The 13,830-nt window shown below is 54.0% G+C and overlaps 4 protein-coding genes across 4 annotated transcripts; 3 read left to right on the forward strand and 1 right to left on the reverse strand.

Moving 5' to 3' along the window:
* Window positions 1–564: 564 nt before the first annotated feature.
* Window positions 565–4,605, forward strand: RHO25_002766 (uncharacterized protein; the record flags this gene model as incomplete). Its single annotated transcript, XM_023598321.2, has 1 exon — window positions 565–4,605. The coding sequence occupies one exon, from the start codon at window positions 565–567 to the stop codon at window positions 4,603–4,605; it is 4,041 nt and encodes a 1,346-aa protein (XP_023455023.1).
* Window positions 4,606–4,829: 224 nt separating this feature from the next.
* RHO25_002767 (uncharacterized protein) lies at window positions 4,830–6,599 on the reverse strand (the record flags this gene model as incomplete). Its single annotated transcript, XM_023598322.2, has 4 exons — window positions 4,830–5,453; window positions 5,511–6,252; window positions 6,302–6,365; window positions 6,455–6,599. The coding sequence occupies 4 exons, from the start codon at window positions 6,597–6,599 to the stop codon at window positions 4,830–4,832; spliced, it is 1,575 nt and encodes a 524-aa protein (XP_023455024.1).
* Window positions 6,600–8,270: 1,671 nt separating this feature from the next.
* Window positions 8,271–9,966, forward strand: RHO25_002768 (uncharacterized protein; the record flags this gene model as incomplete). Its single annotated transcript, XM_023598323.2, has 5 exons — window positions 8,271–8,467; window positions 8,523–8,809; window positions 8,866–9,025; window positions 9,078–9,634; window positions 9,698–9,966. The coding sequence occupies 5 exons, from the start codon at window positions 8,271–8,273 to the stop codon at window positions 9,964–9,966; spliced, it is 1,470 nt and encodes a 489-aa protein (XP_023455017.1).
* Window positions 9,967–12,753: 2,787 nt separating this feature from the next.
* Window positions 12,754–13,600, forward strand: RHO25_002769 (uncharacterized protein; the record flags this gene model as incomplete). Its single annotated transcript, XM_023598324.2, has 3 exons — window positions 12,754–12,988; window positions 13,038–13,457; window positions 13,506–13,600. 3 exons carry the CDS (start codon window positions 12,754–12,756, stop codon window positions 13,598–13,600), a joined length of 750 nt encoding a protein of 249 aa, XP_023455018.1.
* Between the last annotated feature and the right edge of the window lie 230 nt (window positions 13,601–13,830).

Here is a 13,830-nt window from a genome sequence, read left to right on the forward strand (position 1 = left end):
TAAGATACATCCAGGAGCGACTTGCCTGGCGAGATTACCCAATGCCGCAAAGCGACATTTGTCGAAGCGTCATAGATATATGGGCCGTCCCCAGCTGTTCAGATTCAGCGGAGGACTGGGGAGTTGTGCAGTGCACAGGAAGTCTACTCGGCTACCATCTGTATCATATTGTATACATATGAAAGGAGCGCATGAGCGCATGCATCTGAATCAACGCTTGCTCTGTACATCGCTTCAGACTATGTAGGAAGCATGTGACGTGCGAGATTAGTCAGCAGCACAATGCTTGGCATTCGCGGTCAATAGTTATTCCTTCCGAACCTCAGTCTTCATAGCCAACCTCTGCCGTAGGTCTTCTTTTCGACTCCACGTACGTCGAGTTATCACTGTGGTGCGCGCAACGACTCTCCGGCCATTTGGTCGACTTCCAGATCCATGTCACTTCACATCATCACAGCTTCCGCACTTAGCTGTAGTGGCGGATGTCCTTCAGCCGGGACACGGCACACTCCCGACTAAGGAACGAATCCTGTACACGTTGGAGCAGCTCGAATATCTGCCAAAATGGAAGATACTATCATGACCGACGCGGCTGCGGCTGCCACATTTGGTACTCACGATTTGCAAAGTCTCGAGTCTCAAGCTGCAGAAATTCCCAATCAGAATGGCGCCGGTGCCAGTAACCCCGCCAAGCGCACCCAGGAAGCACCGGCATGCAAGACGTGCAAGATTCGAAAGGTCAAGTGTATTCCAGACGAAAATGATCCAGATCGATGCAAGTCGTGCGTGCGCGCTGGCGTCACATGCGTCCCACAGCAATGGAAAGAACGACGACAACTTGGCAATTACGAACCGCCGCAGACTATCTCGCAGTACCCAGATCCGAGTCATCTGGGCGTCCATGCCTATGGCGCAGGCGGGGCAGGACCATATGGACCTGGCAATGGACCAAGTCCTTATCCCCCAATCGGTGTCAGTGGTCGTCAGCTTGGCGCTCCTCAGCTCACTGCGTGGCATGCGATGCCCGCTGATGATCGGATACAACAAGCCGCGCAAGACTTTTACGCGCAGAATGGAGCGCCTGGTGTGCTCACAGCCAAGGAGGAGCGTGCTCGGATGGCAGAGAGGTACGCTCAAATCGATGGCGGAGCAGGTCGGGCAATGGCTCGCAGAGCGGCCGCACTTGCGATGGAAAGTACGAATGAGCAAATTTATGAGGCTGTTGGATTTCGACCAGAGGAACACTCCTGGGCTGTGGACATACCCGGAATTGATGACGGCGAGACAGAGGCAGAGGCGGAAGAAGAAATCATCTTCGAGGACACGCCTGCTCGTGGCGGATCTTCTCGAGGCCGAGGTCGTGGCCGTGGTGGCAAGCCTAAGAAGGGATGGCGAGCTGTCCTGAGGGGCACTGATCATGAGAATGTCGGCAAGATTCCAAAGAACACCGTCAGCAAACGTGGCAGGCCGAGTGATCGTGCCAAGAATCGTGGTCGGAAGCGTAAGAAGGAAGTCGACCCAGGTCCAGTCTTCAAGGAACACATGGCGAAAGCCAACAATGCTTATATGGAGGGTGACCTCGATACCGCTATCGATCTTGTCCGCTTAGCCATTGGTGCCAATCCGGAGATCTGGAGTGCTCACTCTCTGCTGTCTCAGATTTTGGATTCACAGGGTCGACATGACGATGCAATTGAAGCGCTGCGCTTTGGTATCCCTACCACTCGCGAGGCCAAGAACTGGGAGCATCTTGCAGATCTGATCACCGACAAGCCGGATGAGGAACTCGACTTTGACACAATCAATCAAGCTATCTTTTACCTTGGTCACGCCATCAGCATCACAAAGCCCGAGACTGACCAATACGACTTGAGGGTGAAGAAATTTCACCTCTATAACATCCTTCAGAAACGCGGTCAGAACAACAAGAATGCTCGGCTTGATGCGAAGAACATCCTGAGGATCTTTCCTTACAAGACAGCGTTTTTGAAAGAGTTCGCAGTGCTCTGTGCAGCATGGCCCGACAAAGCTGAACAAGAGCAAGCCATACATCGCTATGACATCGCATTCACTTACTACATGGAAAATTTTCAGACTTTCGGCGATGAGGACGACCCCACAGAAGATTGGGAGCATCTCAATATCTACCTGGAATTGGTCGAGTTGGCCGGTAATCCCTGGATTGGGATCCAGCAGGCAAAGCGAATAGCACGCTGGCTGCTCGGTCGGAAAGGCGACGTCTTCTGGGACAGAGTGAGCGATAATGACTGCGAATGGGACCTTGACGATGAAAGACGACACGCTGTACCTGAATGGCAATGGGGTAATGTCAGTCGTGACCCCGCTCAGTATGGGGAGGGCATGCCCATCGAGATCAAGGTGCGCATTGGCAAATTGCGTCTGAAGATGGGCCCTGAATTCCGCGAAGAGGCGCTCCGACACTTCCGCGAGCTTCTGCTGAACGTCGATGTGGTCGACGAATACCGTGATACTTTCGAGGACGTGGCCCAAACCATGCGCAAAGATGGCTCGTACCAAGAGGCTCTCAAATTCTTCGCGCCCCTGCGTGAGTGTGAGGAGGCGGACCATCCGGAACGAGGACTGTCGGACGATGTATGGTACTGGATGGCTCTGTGCTATGAGTACACCGATAAGGTCCAAGACGCCATTGCATGCCACGAAGTCATCGTGCGGAACCGAAGCGATAAGCACGGCCATCTACGCGCCTCACAAGCCAAGTTGACGAAAATGTACGAAGACGCCGGAGAGCTGGACAAGGCAAGATTCCTCTGCAACGAGCTCATCAAAATCAGTAGACATGATCTTCTGATGGAGCAAGGAGTGCAAATGGTGCCCGAAGACGTCAAGTCGCGCCCCGTGATATTACCTGAGCCGTACAGACAGATTCGCAGACATCCCAACCCGCCCATCAAGCCTCGGATAGAGCCTAACATGAACTTTAGAGAACTTCGTCCGGCGGCTCCACTTCCGATAACGCTGAGGAATGGCGATAGCATTGCACCAACACCTTATCCAGTCCTTGATGGCCCTGTGCTGGGCAGCTCCCTCCTTGGCGGTCCTGTCAGTCAACGCATCGAGTTGCCCCCAGCAGCCCCAGAGCCATTTGTGCCACCAAAGTCGACCAAGAGAGGGCGTGGAAAGTTAGTTGGCATGAAAAAGGGCAAGAAGGATATCCTGGAGACTATCTGCGGCATCGAAGGCGAGGACGAGCGCAATGACGATGATGATGACGAGAACTCTGCAAAAGCTCCAAAGAGGCCCAGACTGAGGAAGAAGATCAAGGCGCCGTCCAAAGCAGCGCTCAAAGCCCAGGATCGCGCCCAGCTCATTCACGACATCCAACAGCGCGTCTTGGCAAACCATCTCGAGGTGAAAGCGCATTGGACCGGCATGAAGCAGGGCGACGAGGATGCTACCGATGCTTGGGTTCACGGCGCTCTAGGAATGCTCGATGACTTCACGGATATGAAGGTCTTCTTTCCAGACCGTGACAAGTACATGCGACTGAAGGAAGCAGATCGAGACCAAGGCAAGTACCAGCGTGATGCTAAACTTCCGGACGACACCAAGACGCCAGAAAAGTTCCTCAATATTCCCTTCTCGGACTGGCACCACGTCTTTTCAGATCTTGCCTTGGTCTATGCGCGCAACGCAGAGCAAGACAAGTGTTACCGCATCCTTCAGGACGTACTCGCCGGCGCCAATGTCTTCTATCACAACATTCGACTCAAGATGACAACCTATGCAGTGTCGCTCTGCTGTGGACTCACCTTCAACGACAACCAGTTCATCATCGACCTCGCGCGGGACCTTGTTAAGGACACTGGGGACCGTGGTGGGGAAGCATTTCAAATTTTTGCAGCCGTGAACCGTTTCGCTTTCGGCTCGAATTGGTTCTCAGCTGGCCCAACACAGAAATGGATGCTCAGAATGGTGAAGTCGCATGACTTCCTCGCCATGCCGCCAGAACTGCGAGAACGCTTCGACTGGTCGCAGCAAAAGCCAAGTCTCGAAAAGAAAGCTGACGAGCTGGCGGGAGAGCTGCAAGATCTCGATGCTGGCGTCCTGTTGCTCTATGGCCACATGGTTGCCGTTGCAAATCACAGCTTTTCAGCTCTTCCGTACTACTATCGCGCGCTGGCTCTGGATCCTGACAATATTTGCGTCAATTTGAGTATCGCAACAATGTGGATCCAGAACAGCATGAAGCGGCAGACCGAGAACCGTCAGTTCGGAATCCATCAAGGCTTGGCGTTCCTCTATCGATACTATGACCTTCGCATCGCTAGCGGTAGAGCCTGTCATCTTCAAGAAGCCGAGTTCAATGTTGCCAGAATGTGGCATTACTTGGGCCTCAGTCACTTGGCGCTGCCAGCGTACGAGAAAGTTCTAGCGTTAAGCGAGGCAGTGCAGGCTGAAGCGCAGAGCGAGGAGGCAAAGATGCTTGATGGCATCCCGGGTGAGCGGGAGGTCGAAGTGGAGGATTTTGCGATGGAGGCTGCATTCGCGTTGCAGGGCATGTACGCGCTGGCAGGTAATGATGTGGCCGCGCGAGCTGTGACGGAGCAGTGGTTGGTGATGTGAGCGTCGCACATGGCAAGGAGACGCGTCGTACACAATTGTACTCGCGTATGTTTTTGAGATACCCATTTAGCGTATATAATTCTAGAGAGCCACTGCGGAAAGAAATTGCGAGGGACAAAACTCGTTGATGTTCGCTCTTGCATTCTATCTCTATCGTGATCCTGTGCCATTCCTTCTCGTCTCTCGTAGCTGTATTTAACCTCATTCTGTTATCTCAACTAGACTCACTTCTGTCGTCGAACCTCATCGTGCTCATAATCATCATCGTCATCATCACTAGATGTCCTCCCTGCAATTGACTCCTCATCACTAAGTCTGAACTGCTCCGCAGCCGCAGTATGCTCATCGGAAGCCAAAACATCACCTTTAACCTGCTCATGCTGATGCAATTTCACATTCGTGAACAACACCCACAAACCAATATCATACGTCAGCCTAAACGCACCGCCCGCCACAAAAGCCACCCAAAACCGATCCGAATTCGCCAGAAATCCCGTGACCATCGGTCCTGATGTCGCGGCCATCGTTCGCAACATTGCTGTGATTCCCATCACGGCTGTGCGTTCGGAGGGTTTGACGATAGCGGCTATGAGGGCTGAACGAGGGGCTTGATCCATATTGTTGAGGCCTGCGCGGACGAAGAGGAGGATCACAGTGAGCCAGAGAACGTTGGGGAGAGGGAAGAGGAGGACTGCGGCCGAAGAGGGAATGTGTGTGAAGACCATTGTGTTTACGAGACCGATCTTTTTGGCTAGTGGGCCGGCGAAGATTCCACCGATGGCGGTTAGGAAGTAGCTTATGGAGGTTACGTCGCCGAGGGTAGATTTGGAGGGATGGAATTTGATGTCCTGTCGGGGTAGGAAGAATCAGTAAATGCAAGAGGTTGTGTTGTGGTCGTCACATACCATGTAGTAGTTGGTCAAGCTGTAGGGGACCATGCCGTCGGCTAATGAATCGACTGCGAGAAGGAGCCATAACTTCCAGACCACGGACAGTGTTGGTCTCGAGATGTCCCCCATCCATTTCGAGATCCATGCTCGTATTCCTTGAAACCTGGTGCTGGGCCTGGTAGGTCCAGGGTGTCGTGAAGCTTCATCAGCAGAGCCGCGATCCGGGTTGTTGTTGTCAGTAAGCACAAATGAATGGTCGCTGCCCTCATCTTGAGCAACCGGGGTGTACTTCTCCTCGATCGTGTCTGCTTCGCAATTCTTTGTCAAGAGCAGAACGCATACGATGTTTACTACGCCCATGACAGCGTACACCCAGAAGATCGCGTGGTAGGCATCTTTCAAAGTCCATCCATCTCGATGCTGGAGTTGCTCGATGATTCGACCACCTAATTCACTGCCAATGGAGGAGCCCCAAGCAGAGATGGTTACGTACCATGCGAGGACGTCGGCGCGAGTTTGCGGATTTGTGAGCTGAGAAAGCATCGACTCCTCGATTGATCGAAAAGGACCAAAATCACCTCCTGTGGCTGATACGACTCCTATCACTGCTGCGAAGAGCAAGATCCAGAAGTTCTCAAAGGCAGCGAAGATGACTCCAGTGAAGACCATCACGATACTCCCGCCAAAGAGGATCTTGCGCCGACCAAAGCGGTCGGCGATGAGGGTGAGGAAGGTGCCAAGGAAGACATCACCGACGCTGGACCAGGTCAATAGGTGGATTGGAGTACTCCAGAATGTGCACTTACAGCGTCAAGGTCATAAATACACCTATCCGACGATCGGAGAAGCCAAGCTCAGAGAAGAACAATGCTATTCACTCGGTCAGTCCTGTGCGTCCGACACAACCGCAACAAGCGCACCATGCTCTGCTCAGCGCCATCGACGAGCTGCTGACTCACCTAGAATGAGTGCATTAGTTCCGTAGGCAAGCATGCGTAGCGATCTGGCCAAGATAATGAGGTAGGCATCCCGACCCGTTTCGTGGAGGCTCGAGAGGCCGAATTCCTTCCAGAACCAGGCGACGGATCTGCCGATGGCTGCCATTCACGTGTGCCAATGCCTCGCCAAGGGGAGGTCTTTCGTGCCATCGAAAGGAAGAGGACGCGAGGACGATTCGTAGGCGCAAAATGTATGCGATCGTCGTTCAGCTGTGCTGGCGAATGACTAGATCTAACCGCACTTTCCGTCATGTGCTGCCGATATCGCATCTTTGATCCTGCCATTCACACAGCAGGCAGCAGACATATAGCAGAGGAGCGCACACCTCACCGTAGCGCCCATGGCCATCTCTGCTTTTGCAAAAGCACGCTGTTTCTGACACTGACACTCGCGATGGAGATGAGAACGCCCTGGTCATGCGACATGTTCCACTCGAGGACGGGATGTTTTGTCTGCCTCTGGACCCTTGCAGCCCTCCCAAGCCACCAGCGGGGACCATCTGGAGAATGCAATGCCATCCTCGCGCATGATGAAGAATAATCAGGCCGGCAACGCGCTGTGGCTCTCCTCGCGGAAGAACTTTCAGCGCATGGCTCTCCATCCCTTCCCGTCTCAGGTACCGGTTCCTCCCATGTTCGCTTACTCAGTGCCTTGACCGCCACCTTGGCAGCTTCACACGGCTTCGCGAGAGCTTCACGAACAGTCTCCGAGCGAGGCATGCTTGCCTGTTTGCGGCATGCTGAGTAGGGCAATTCCAAGTGAGCACAGCAAGGTTGGCGGAGGGCTCAAAGACCAATCACGCCCGTCGCGTATGGCCTGGTTCACGACAAGGCGAGCAGTCACCCTCCTAGTACGAGGTACCGCTGCAGCCAAGAACGACGGGTTGTCCACGATCTCCACCCGATGCCACAATTGCTCCCCGACGGACACTCTCGTGTCGCACAAAGCCCGCAGAGATTTTCTCGTTCCCAACGCTGCCCCAGTGCGGGGAAATGGTCTGGGGAAAACGGTCTCGTGCACGCCACGTGAAAGTCGAGACTCGTGTCCACAGGTTTGCATATCCAACTTGCTGATCAATTCGCGTGGTCGACGTGTGGACATTCCTCGAACTTCCGACCTTCCAAGACTTCGAGAAGAACTCTACTCGCAGCGCAAGAGCTGTCCGCTGCGGCCAAGTAATCACAAGCACCTAACTGACCACTCCCGACCGCTGGTTGTTGCACCGTGCGTCCGCCACCGCGCTCATTATCGCTTAGGCCCCATTCTTCTCCAGCTTCGCTCCCTTGGCATCTGGGGACGCTATGGGGAATCATTGTACCACTGGCAACCTTCTGCGCCGCGAACCTGCTGGTGCCGTCCACTTGACCAACCGTGGCGTGGCGTACACAGCCTTCTTCCATGCATGATTCCCTCTGATTGACTCGTTCTAGCGGCCGAGGAGAGCACCCTAGCATGCACGAGTTCCATACCAAGACGCCAATCTCAGTCTTGAGGTTACTTCCCCAGCCTGGGCGAGGAATATCGCGCATGGATCTGGAGTTGGAGGCGCCTTGGCTACGCCCAGTAGCGCTGCATCGTCGAGTGCGGCTACAATGTCGTTATCAGTCCGGTTGAAAGTTGAGAGCAGGGGTTTGGTATATTAGTTCGTCGCACAACAGTCTCTCGTCGATCTCTCAGACAGCTCTGCACTCCCAGAGGCCGTCCAGCTTGTCCTTCCTCCTCTTACCCCCTCTTCTTCCTTTGCGAAACAACGAGTTTCGTCAGACCTTGCCCACCATGGTTACCACAACGATGGACGAGAAGCACGGAGTTGAAAAGAACGAGGTACTCTACCAAGTCGAGACCAACGACTCGGAGAAGGCAGAGGCAGAGAAGCGCAAGGCCCTCAGAATCGACTACTCGGGTGCCCACGAGAAGACAGATCCTGCGGAAATTGCACTCGTGAAGAAGCTGGACTGGTACATTATGCCCACGTAAGTTGCAAAATGAGCCTTGGCAAAGGTGAAGCAGAGTCTGACAGTCCTCCAGGCTCTGGCTTATGTACTGGCTCAATTATCTCGATCGCAATGCCATCGCCCTCGCACGCATCAACTCGCTCGAAGAAGACACAAAACTCACGGGCTCCCAATACCAGACATGCGTGTCTATCCTCTTCGTCGGTTACATCCTCGGTCAAGTCCCATCAAACATGTTGATCACGAGATTGCGCCCGTCGTACTACATGTCGTCGTGCATGTTCCTGTGGGCTGTTGTATCGGGTCTGACTGCCATGTCCACAAACTTCACTGGTCTCTTCCTGACCCGATTCTTCCTTGGTTCGTACCGTCACATCGTCGGAGCATTTGCGGAACTAGCTAACTTCAGTCCGTAGGTGTTGTTGAGGCCCCTTACTACCCAGGAGCGTTGTACATCCTTGGTATCTTCTACACTCGAAAGGAGCTAGCCACCCGCATCTCTATCCTCTACACTGGCAACATCCTGGCTACAGCCTTTGCAGGCCTGATCGCCCTTGGCATTTTCGAGATGGACGGGTAAGTGGATTTTGATGCGTCAGTGCAAGACTATGTGCTAACCTCCTATCAGCATGGCTGGCCTCGCAGGATGGAAATGGCTGTTCATCATTCAAGGAGCTGTAACCGGGCTGGTCGCTATTGGCTCCGCTTTCATCCTTCCAGATGACCCACTCGTCACTAAGTGGCTCACTCCTGAGGAGCGTCTGCTCGCCAACAGCCGTGTGCAAGGCGACCAGGTCGGCGCGAAAGAAGCTGTCTCTGTCTGGGCTGGTCTCAAGACTGCTGCCTCCGATCCCAAGCTCTGGCTCTTCGCTTTCATGCAACACATGCACTTGGCTGCCAACGGTTTCAAGAACTTCTTCCCTACCGCAGTCGAGACTCTCGGATTTGACCAGAAGATCACGCTCACTCTCACTTGCCCTCCATACCTGATCGCTGGTGGCATCTCAATCTGGTGGTCTTACAATTCAGGCAAATTCAACGAGCGAACATGGCACATTACTGTCGCGAAGGCAGTGGCCATCTTCGGTTTCGTACTCTGTGCGGCGACGCTGAACACCGGTGCGCGCTACTTCGGAATGGTTGTCTTCGCCATCGGCACATACGCAGTGAATTCGATCATTTTGGGTAAGCAATTCCGCTTGAAAATGCAATGCCTTCCGACGCAAATGCTAACATATCTGATTTTAGGCTGGGTATCTGCCACTTGCGGACAAACGAAAGAGAAGAAGGCCTCTGCACTTGCCATTGTCAACACCATTGCCAACGCATCTTTCGTCTGGACTCCATACCTATGGCCATCCTCAGACGAGCCACGCTACGCAATTGCCATGGGTGCATCAGCTGGCTTCTCTATGCTCTGCGCTGGCGCTGCTTGGGTCATGCGCATTTGGCTGCAACGCACCAACAGGAAGATTCGACAAACGAACGATGAATCGATTCTGGCGTACGCGTATTGATCGCGACGCATAGCAGAACATCTACTGCATGATTGATGATTGTCTTTTACGATACCATAGCATATGAGATGCATTGTTTATGAGTAGCATGAATGCATAGCCAGAGAGCTACTGAAATATATGATCTACCAGATCTCAAGCAAATACTTCACCTCTTTACTTGGTCCTTTGTGTCTACGTGCGCATTTGGTACAGATTTCAGGGAAGAACATCCGCTTCGTGACAACCCCAGCATTGCCGCTCCTGGCCCGCTTCGTCGTCGCTCCTGCTCACGTTCATTCTCAAACGCAGTAAGGAAAGGAAAGAGCATCGCCAAGCAACACTTGGCGCCTGATCGCTTTTGCTCCGCGACAGGACCGTCTCACATCAACACCACACACACCACGCACCCAAACATGACCATCGTTTCATTTCGCTCCGGACAGATGACCGTACACCGCGACGAACCCCGACCGCAGAGGACGCTTCACTACCTGCGACACAGCCCACACTCACCGCTGGCTCCCCAAACGACCGGGCTCAAGTGACGCCGGCGCAGACGTCTCGAATTCCCTTCAGTCGCCTCTTCCTGCACGCTGGAACACGGGAGACAAGCCACAAGGACACCCGCGCATGACTGAGCCGCTTTCTCTTCGACATGCACGTCAGAAGTAGCGGCGCTGTTGTACCTGTCCGCGTCTCAGAAGAAACCGCGGCAGTGTGCTCTGGCTGAAAGATTAGCCTGGGACTGGCGAGCCAGCGCGCAAAACCGTCAACTGGGTGCGGTGCTCGTTGCAGTATCCGTAAATCTGGCACTCGACTGGATTGTCCTCGTCACATCTTTCGCGGTGGTTGTGGAAACGCTGGGCGAGTCGATACACGAAGCGCTGCCGCAAGTGGATTTCATGTTCGCTCGCGTGCGTTCGGTGCCTCTTTTTGCTTCATTCCCATGAGCTGCTAGGCGACTTCAGGTGATCGGCAGCGTTTAGAAGGTCGTCTGCGAACGTAGGGCGAGGAGGCGGTTGAGCGAAAAACTCCAGCAGCGTCGGATGCCGTCGTCATGTGCACGGATCCTATTGCTCTATATCTTCGCGAAATAGCATTGCACTCAAATCGCAAATGGGTCCAACAATGTTTCATCTCGCATGGACCTTACCATCTGGCATGGTCGGACATTGCCATAACTTCCAAATGTGGTAGAGGAGACGCTATGCGAAATCAGGAACCATGAGTCGTGCAATATTTGCCGTATCTCTTGAGGCCCTGGTCCTGCACTTTTCTTCTTCATCAAACTATGCCTAGGGTTACAAGCTGGCTTTCGAGAGCGTGAACTCCGAATTAGGGAACTCAGCATGCGCCACTTCATCAGCGACTTCACCGACATGCCGAGTTCGTTATGTTGCCGCTGAGCATTCACGCTCTGTTCTGTCCAACGCAATCTGATTATCGAAGCAGGCAGATCACACGTTGATGCCGAAACAAGAGCTGGGATCGTTTATCAGATCACTGACGATGGGCGAAGACAAATGGTACCGTGTCTCGTGCACTCTCGCAACACACAGTCGCACTGATGCCACGGCGCCACCGCCAATACAACATTTATATCACACCAGCGTGTTGGGAAGCATGACTACTATGTTCTTTACATTATGGCAGTACTTGCCTTCCAGACGAGCGGCGATGAGTGACAGGCCTGAAGAACGAATTGCGTTTCAGCGACTGGCATGATCCTTGCTCGTTATACGGGCCATGATCTGCGAACAGGCGCGGACCGCTAGCAGCACAACGTCAACTTCAACCACACTCGTTCCCTCCAGCCATCACACATGCAGTCGGACATATTCGAGGGGCGAGAATCTGTGTCCTCTGCTGTGGAAACATCCAAGCTCGCAGCGCGGCGGATCTGGGCCCTCCGCCAGCAGTTCGCGACGGTCTATCGTTTTAACTCTAATCACCAGAATCCATATCAAGGTTTTTGCTCCCACCTTCCTGGCAGGGACATCCAGCTCAGCGGGCACATGGAACAAACTCCCAATACCTTGCCGTCATCATAACAGGCTGCAGTGCGGCGCAAATGCCAGCTTCGAAGCTTTCATGCATGGACGCCAGGAGATTGATGCTTCCAAGCTTGGCCAGTTCGTTATACTGTCGATCATGGTGTACCTGTCAGGGCGCGTACGAACGAGGCAGAATCCCATTGCATCCCCAGCTGAACCTTCCTTTGCCGAGATGGTTTGCTATGGATACGCATGGCTTCGACGGGACTGACATGAGATAGGCGATGCGTCGCTGCAATGCAGACCCACGATGTTGCAATGCGAGGAATATGCTCCAAGTTGAGACAGTACGCACCTTTCGAGGATCTGAGCAAAGAACATCAATCAAGGACGTTGAAGTGTTTCAGCCGAATGGTGGATCACTCACCTTTAGGAGCATGTTGTCGAGCATGAGAAGTGAATTCTGCGGATGCACAAGGCGCTTGTTCAGTCAATCTGGCCATGACAGGGTACCCACAACCATTGACCATGGCTTGCTCGTGCACTCTTCGCCCCTCAGAGTTGAATTGCGCTGCTGGAATTAGCAGGGCATGCAGTTCAACAGGTCTTCTTGGCACGTGGTCCTCGCGCCCCCTAGCTGAGCCAGTCGAAGAGGTTGTTGCGATATATAAGGTATGTTCTCAGCGACACTCTCTTTCTTCTCATCAGCAAACTGCCATCGCCTCTCTGGTAACCGGTTCGCTCCACATCCAACTTTTACATTCGTTTTATAACACCCACACTCGTTTCGGCACGACCACACCCCCACACAATGAAGGCTTCTACCGTTCTCGCAGTCCTTGCGACTGCTGTTCTGTCATACGCCTCTCCTGTGCCTGAAGAGCAATCGCAGCAGGGAGGCTACCCAGGCGGTGCACCAGGCGGCATGCCTCCTCCAGGCTTCGGTGGTCCTCAGGCCGCAGGCCTCAGTCAAGCTGGTCCAGGTTTTGGTGGTCAACTTCCACCACAAGGTTACGGCGGCGGCGGCGGTGGCTACGTTCCTAACGGTGAGACTAGCAAGACTTCTTCTGGGAGCGCATTACTGACGTACAGCAGCTCTCCCTCAGCCCGTCCCTGGCGGCGGACCGATCGGAGGAGGTGTTCCACAGCCACCACCATTTGGCGGACCTTCAGGATTCCCGCCAGGACCGCCACCCTTCCCTCAACCCGGCGGCTTCCCTCCAGGACCCCAGCCTTTCCCACCCGGACCCCAGCCTTTCCCACCCGGACCCCAGCCTTTCCCACCCGGACCACCACCATGCGGGCAGTGTGGAGCTTTCCCACCTCCTCCATCCCCACCACCACCGCCGTTCCCATTCCCACCACCACCACCACCACCAAACCCATGTGGTATTCCAGGTGGCTGCCTTCCTCCTCCTCCTCCACCAGGACCTTGCTCTATCAGCACGCAACAATCTTGCTGCAATGGCAACACTGGCGGTCTTCTGCTCGGTGGCAACTGCGCTATCATGATCTGTGAGTATTTTCAAATCTGTCGCTGACTACCCAACTGATTCACTCCAGTGTCCGATCCTTGCAGCAACCAAGTGGCATGCTGCCCTACAACCAACAGTGGTCTCCTCGGCATCGGCGCGCTGTGCGACCTCCTCGATCTATAAACGAACGTCTCCGGATGATCATGCCGTACCTCCTTGTGGGGATGATGAACATGGCGGCGGGTGGTTACTAGAGGCGCTGCCAGCTACGGTACTCCGAGGCACGCAGGTTTTCCTTTCTTGATCAAGGTCTGCATGACAAGCCGCTCCGTAGTGAGCTAATCGTCGGACATTTTCTACAACACACGGAGAGGCGCATTGTAATTAGTGACAGCTCGGATCTCGTAATGAGC

This window comes from Cercospora beticola, chromosome 2, assembly GCF_033473495.1.
Source record: "Cercospora beticola chromosome 2, complete sequence".
Classification (NCBI taxonomy): Eukaryota; Fungi; Ascomycota; class Dothideomycetes; order Mycosphaerellales; family Mycosphaerellaceae; genus Cercospora; species Cercospora beticola.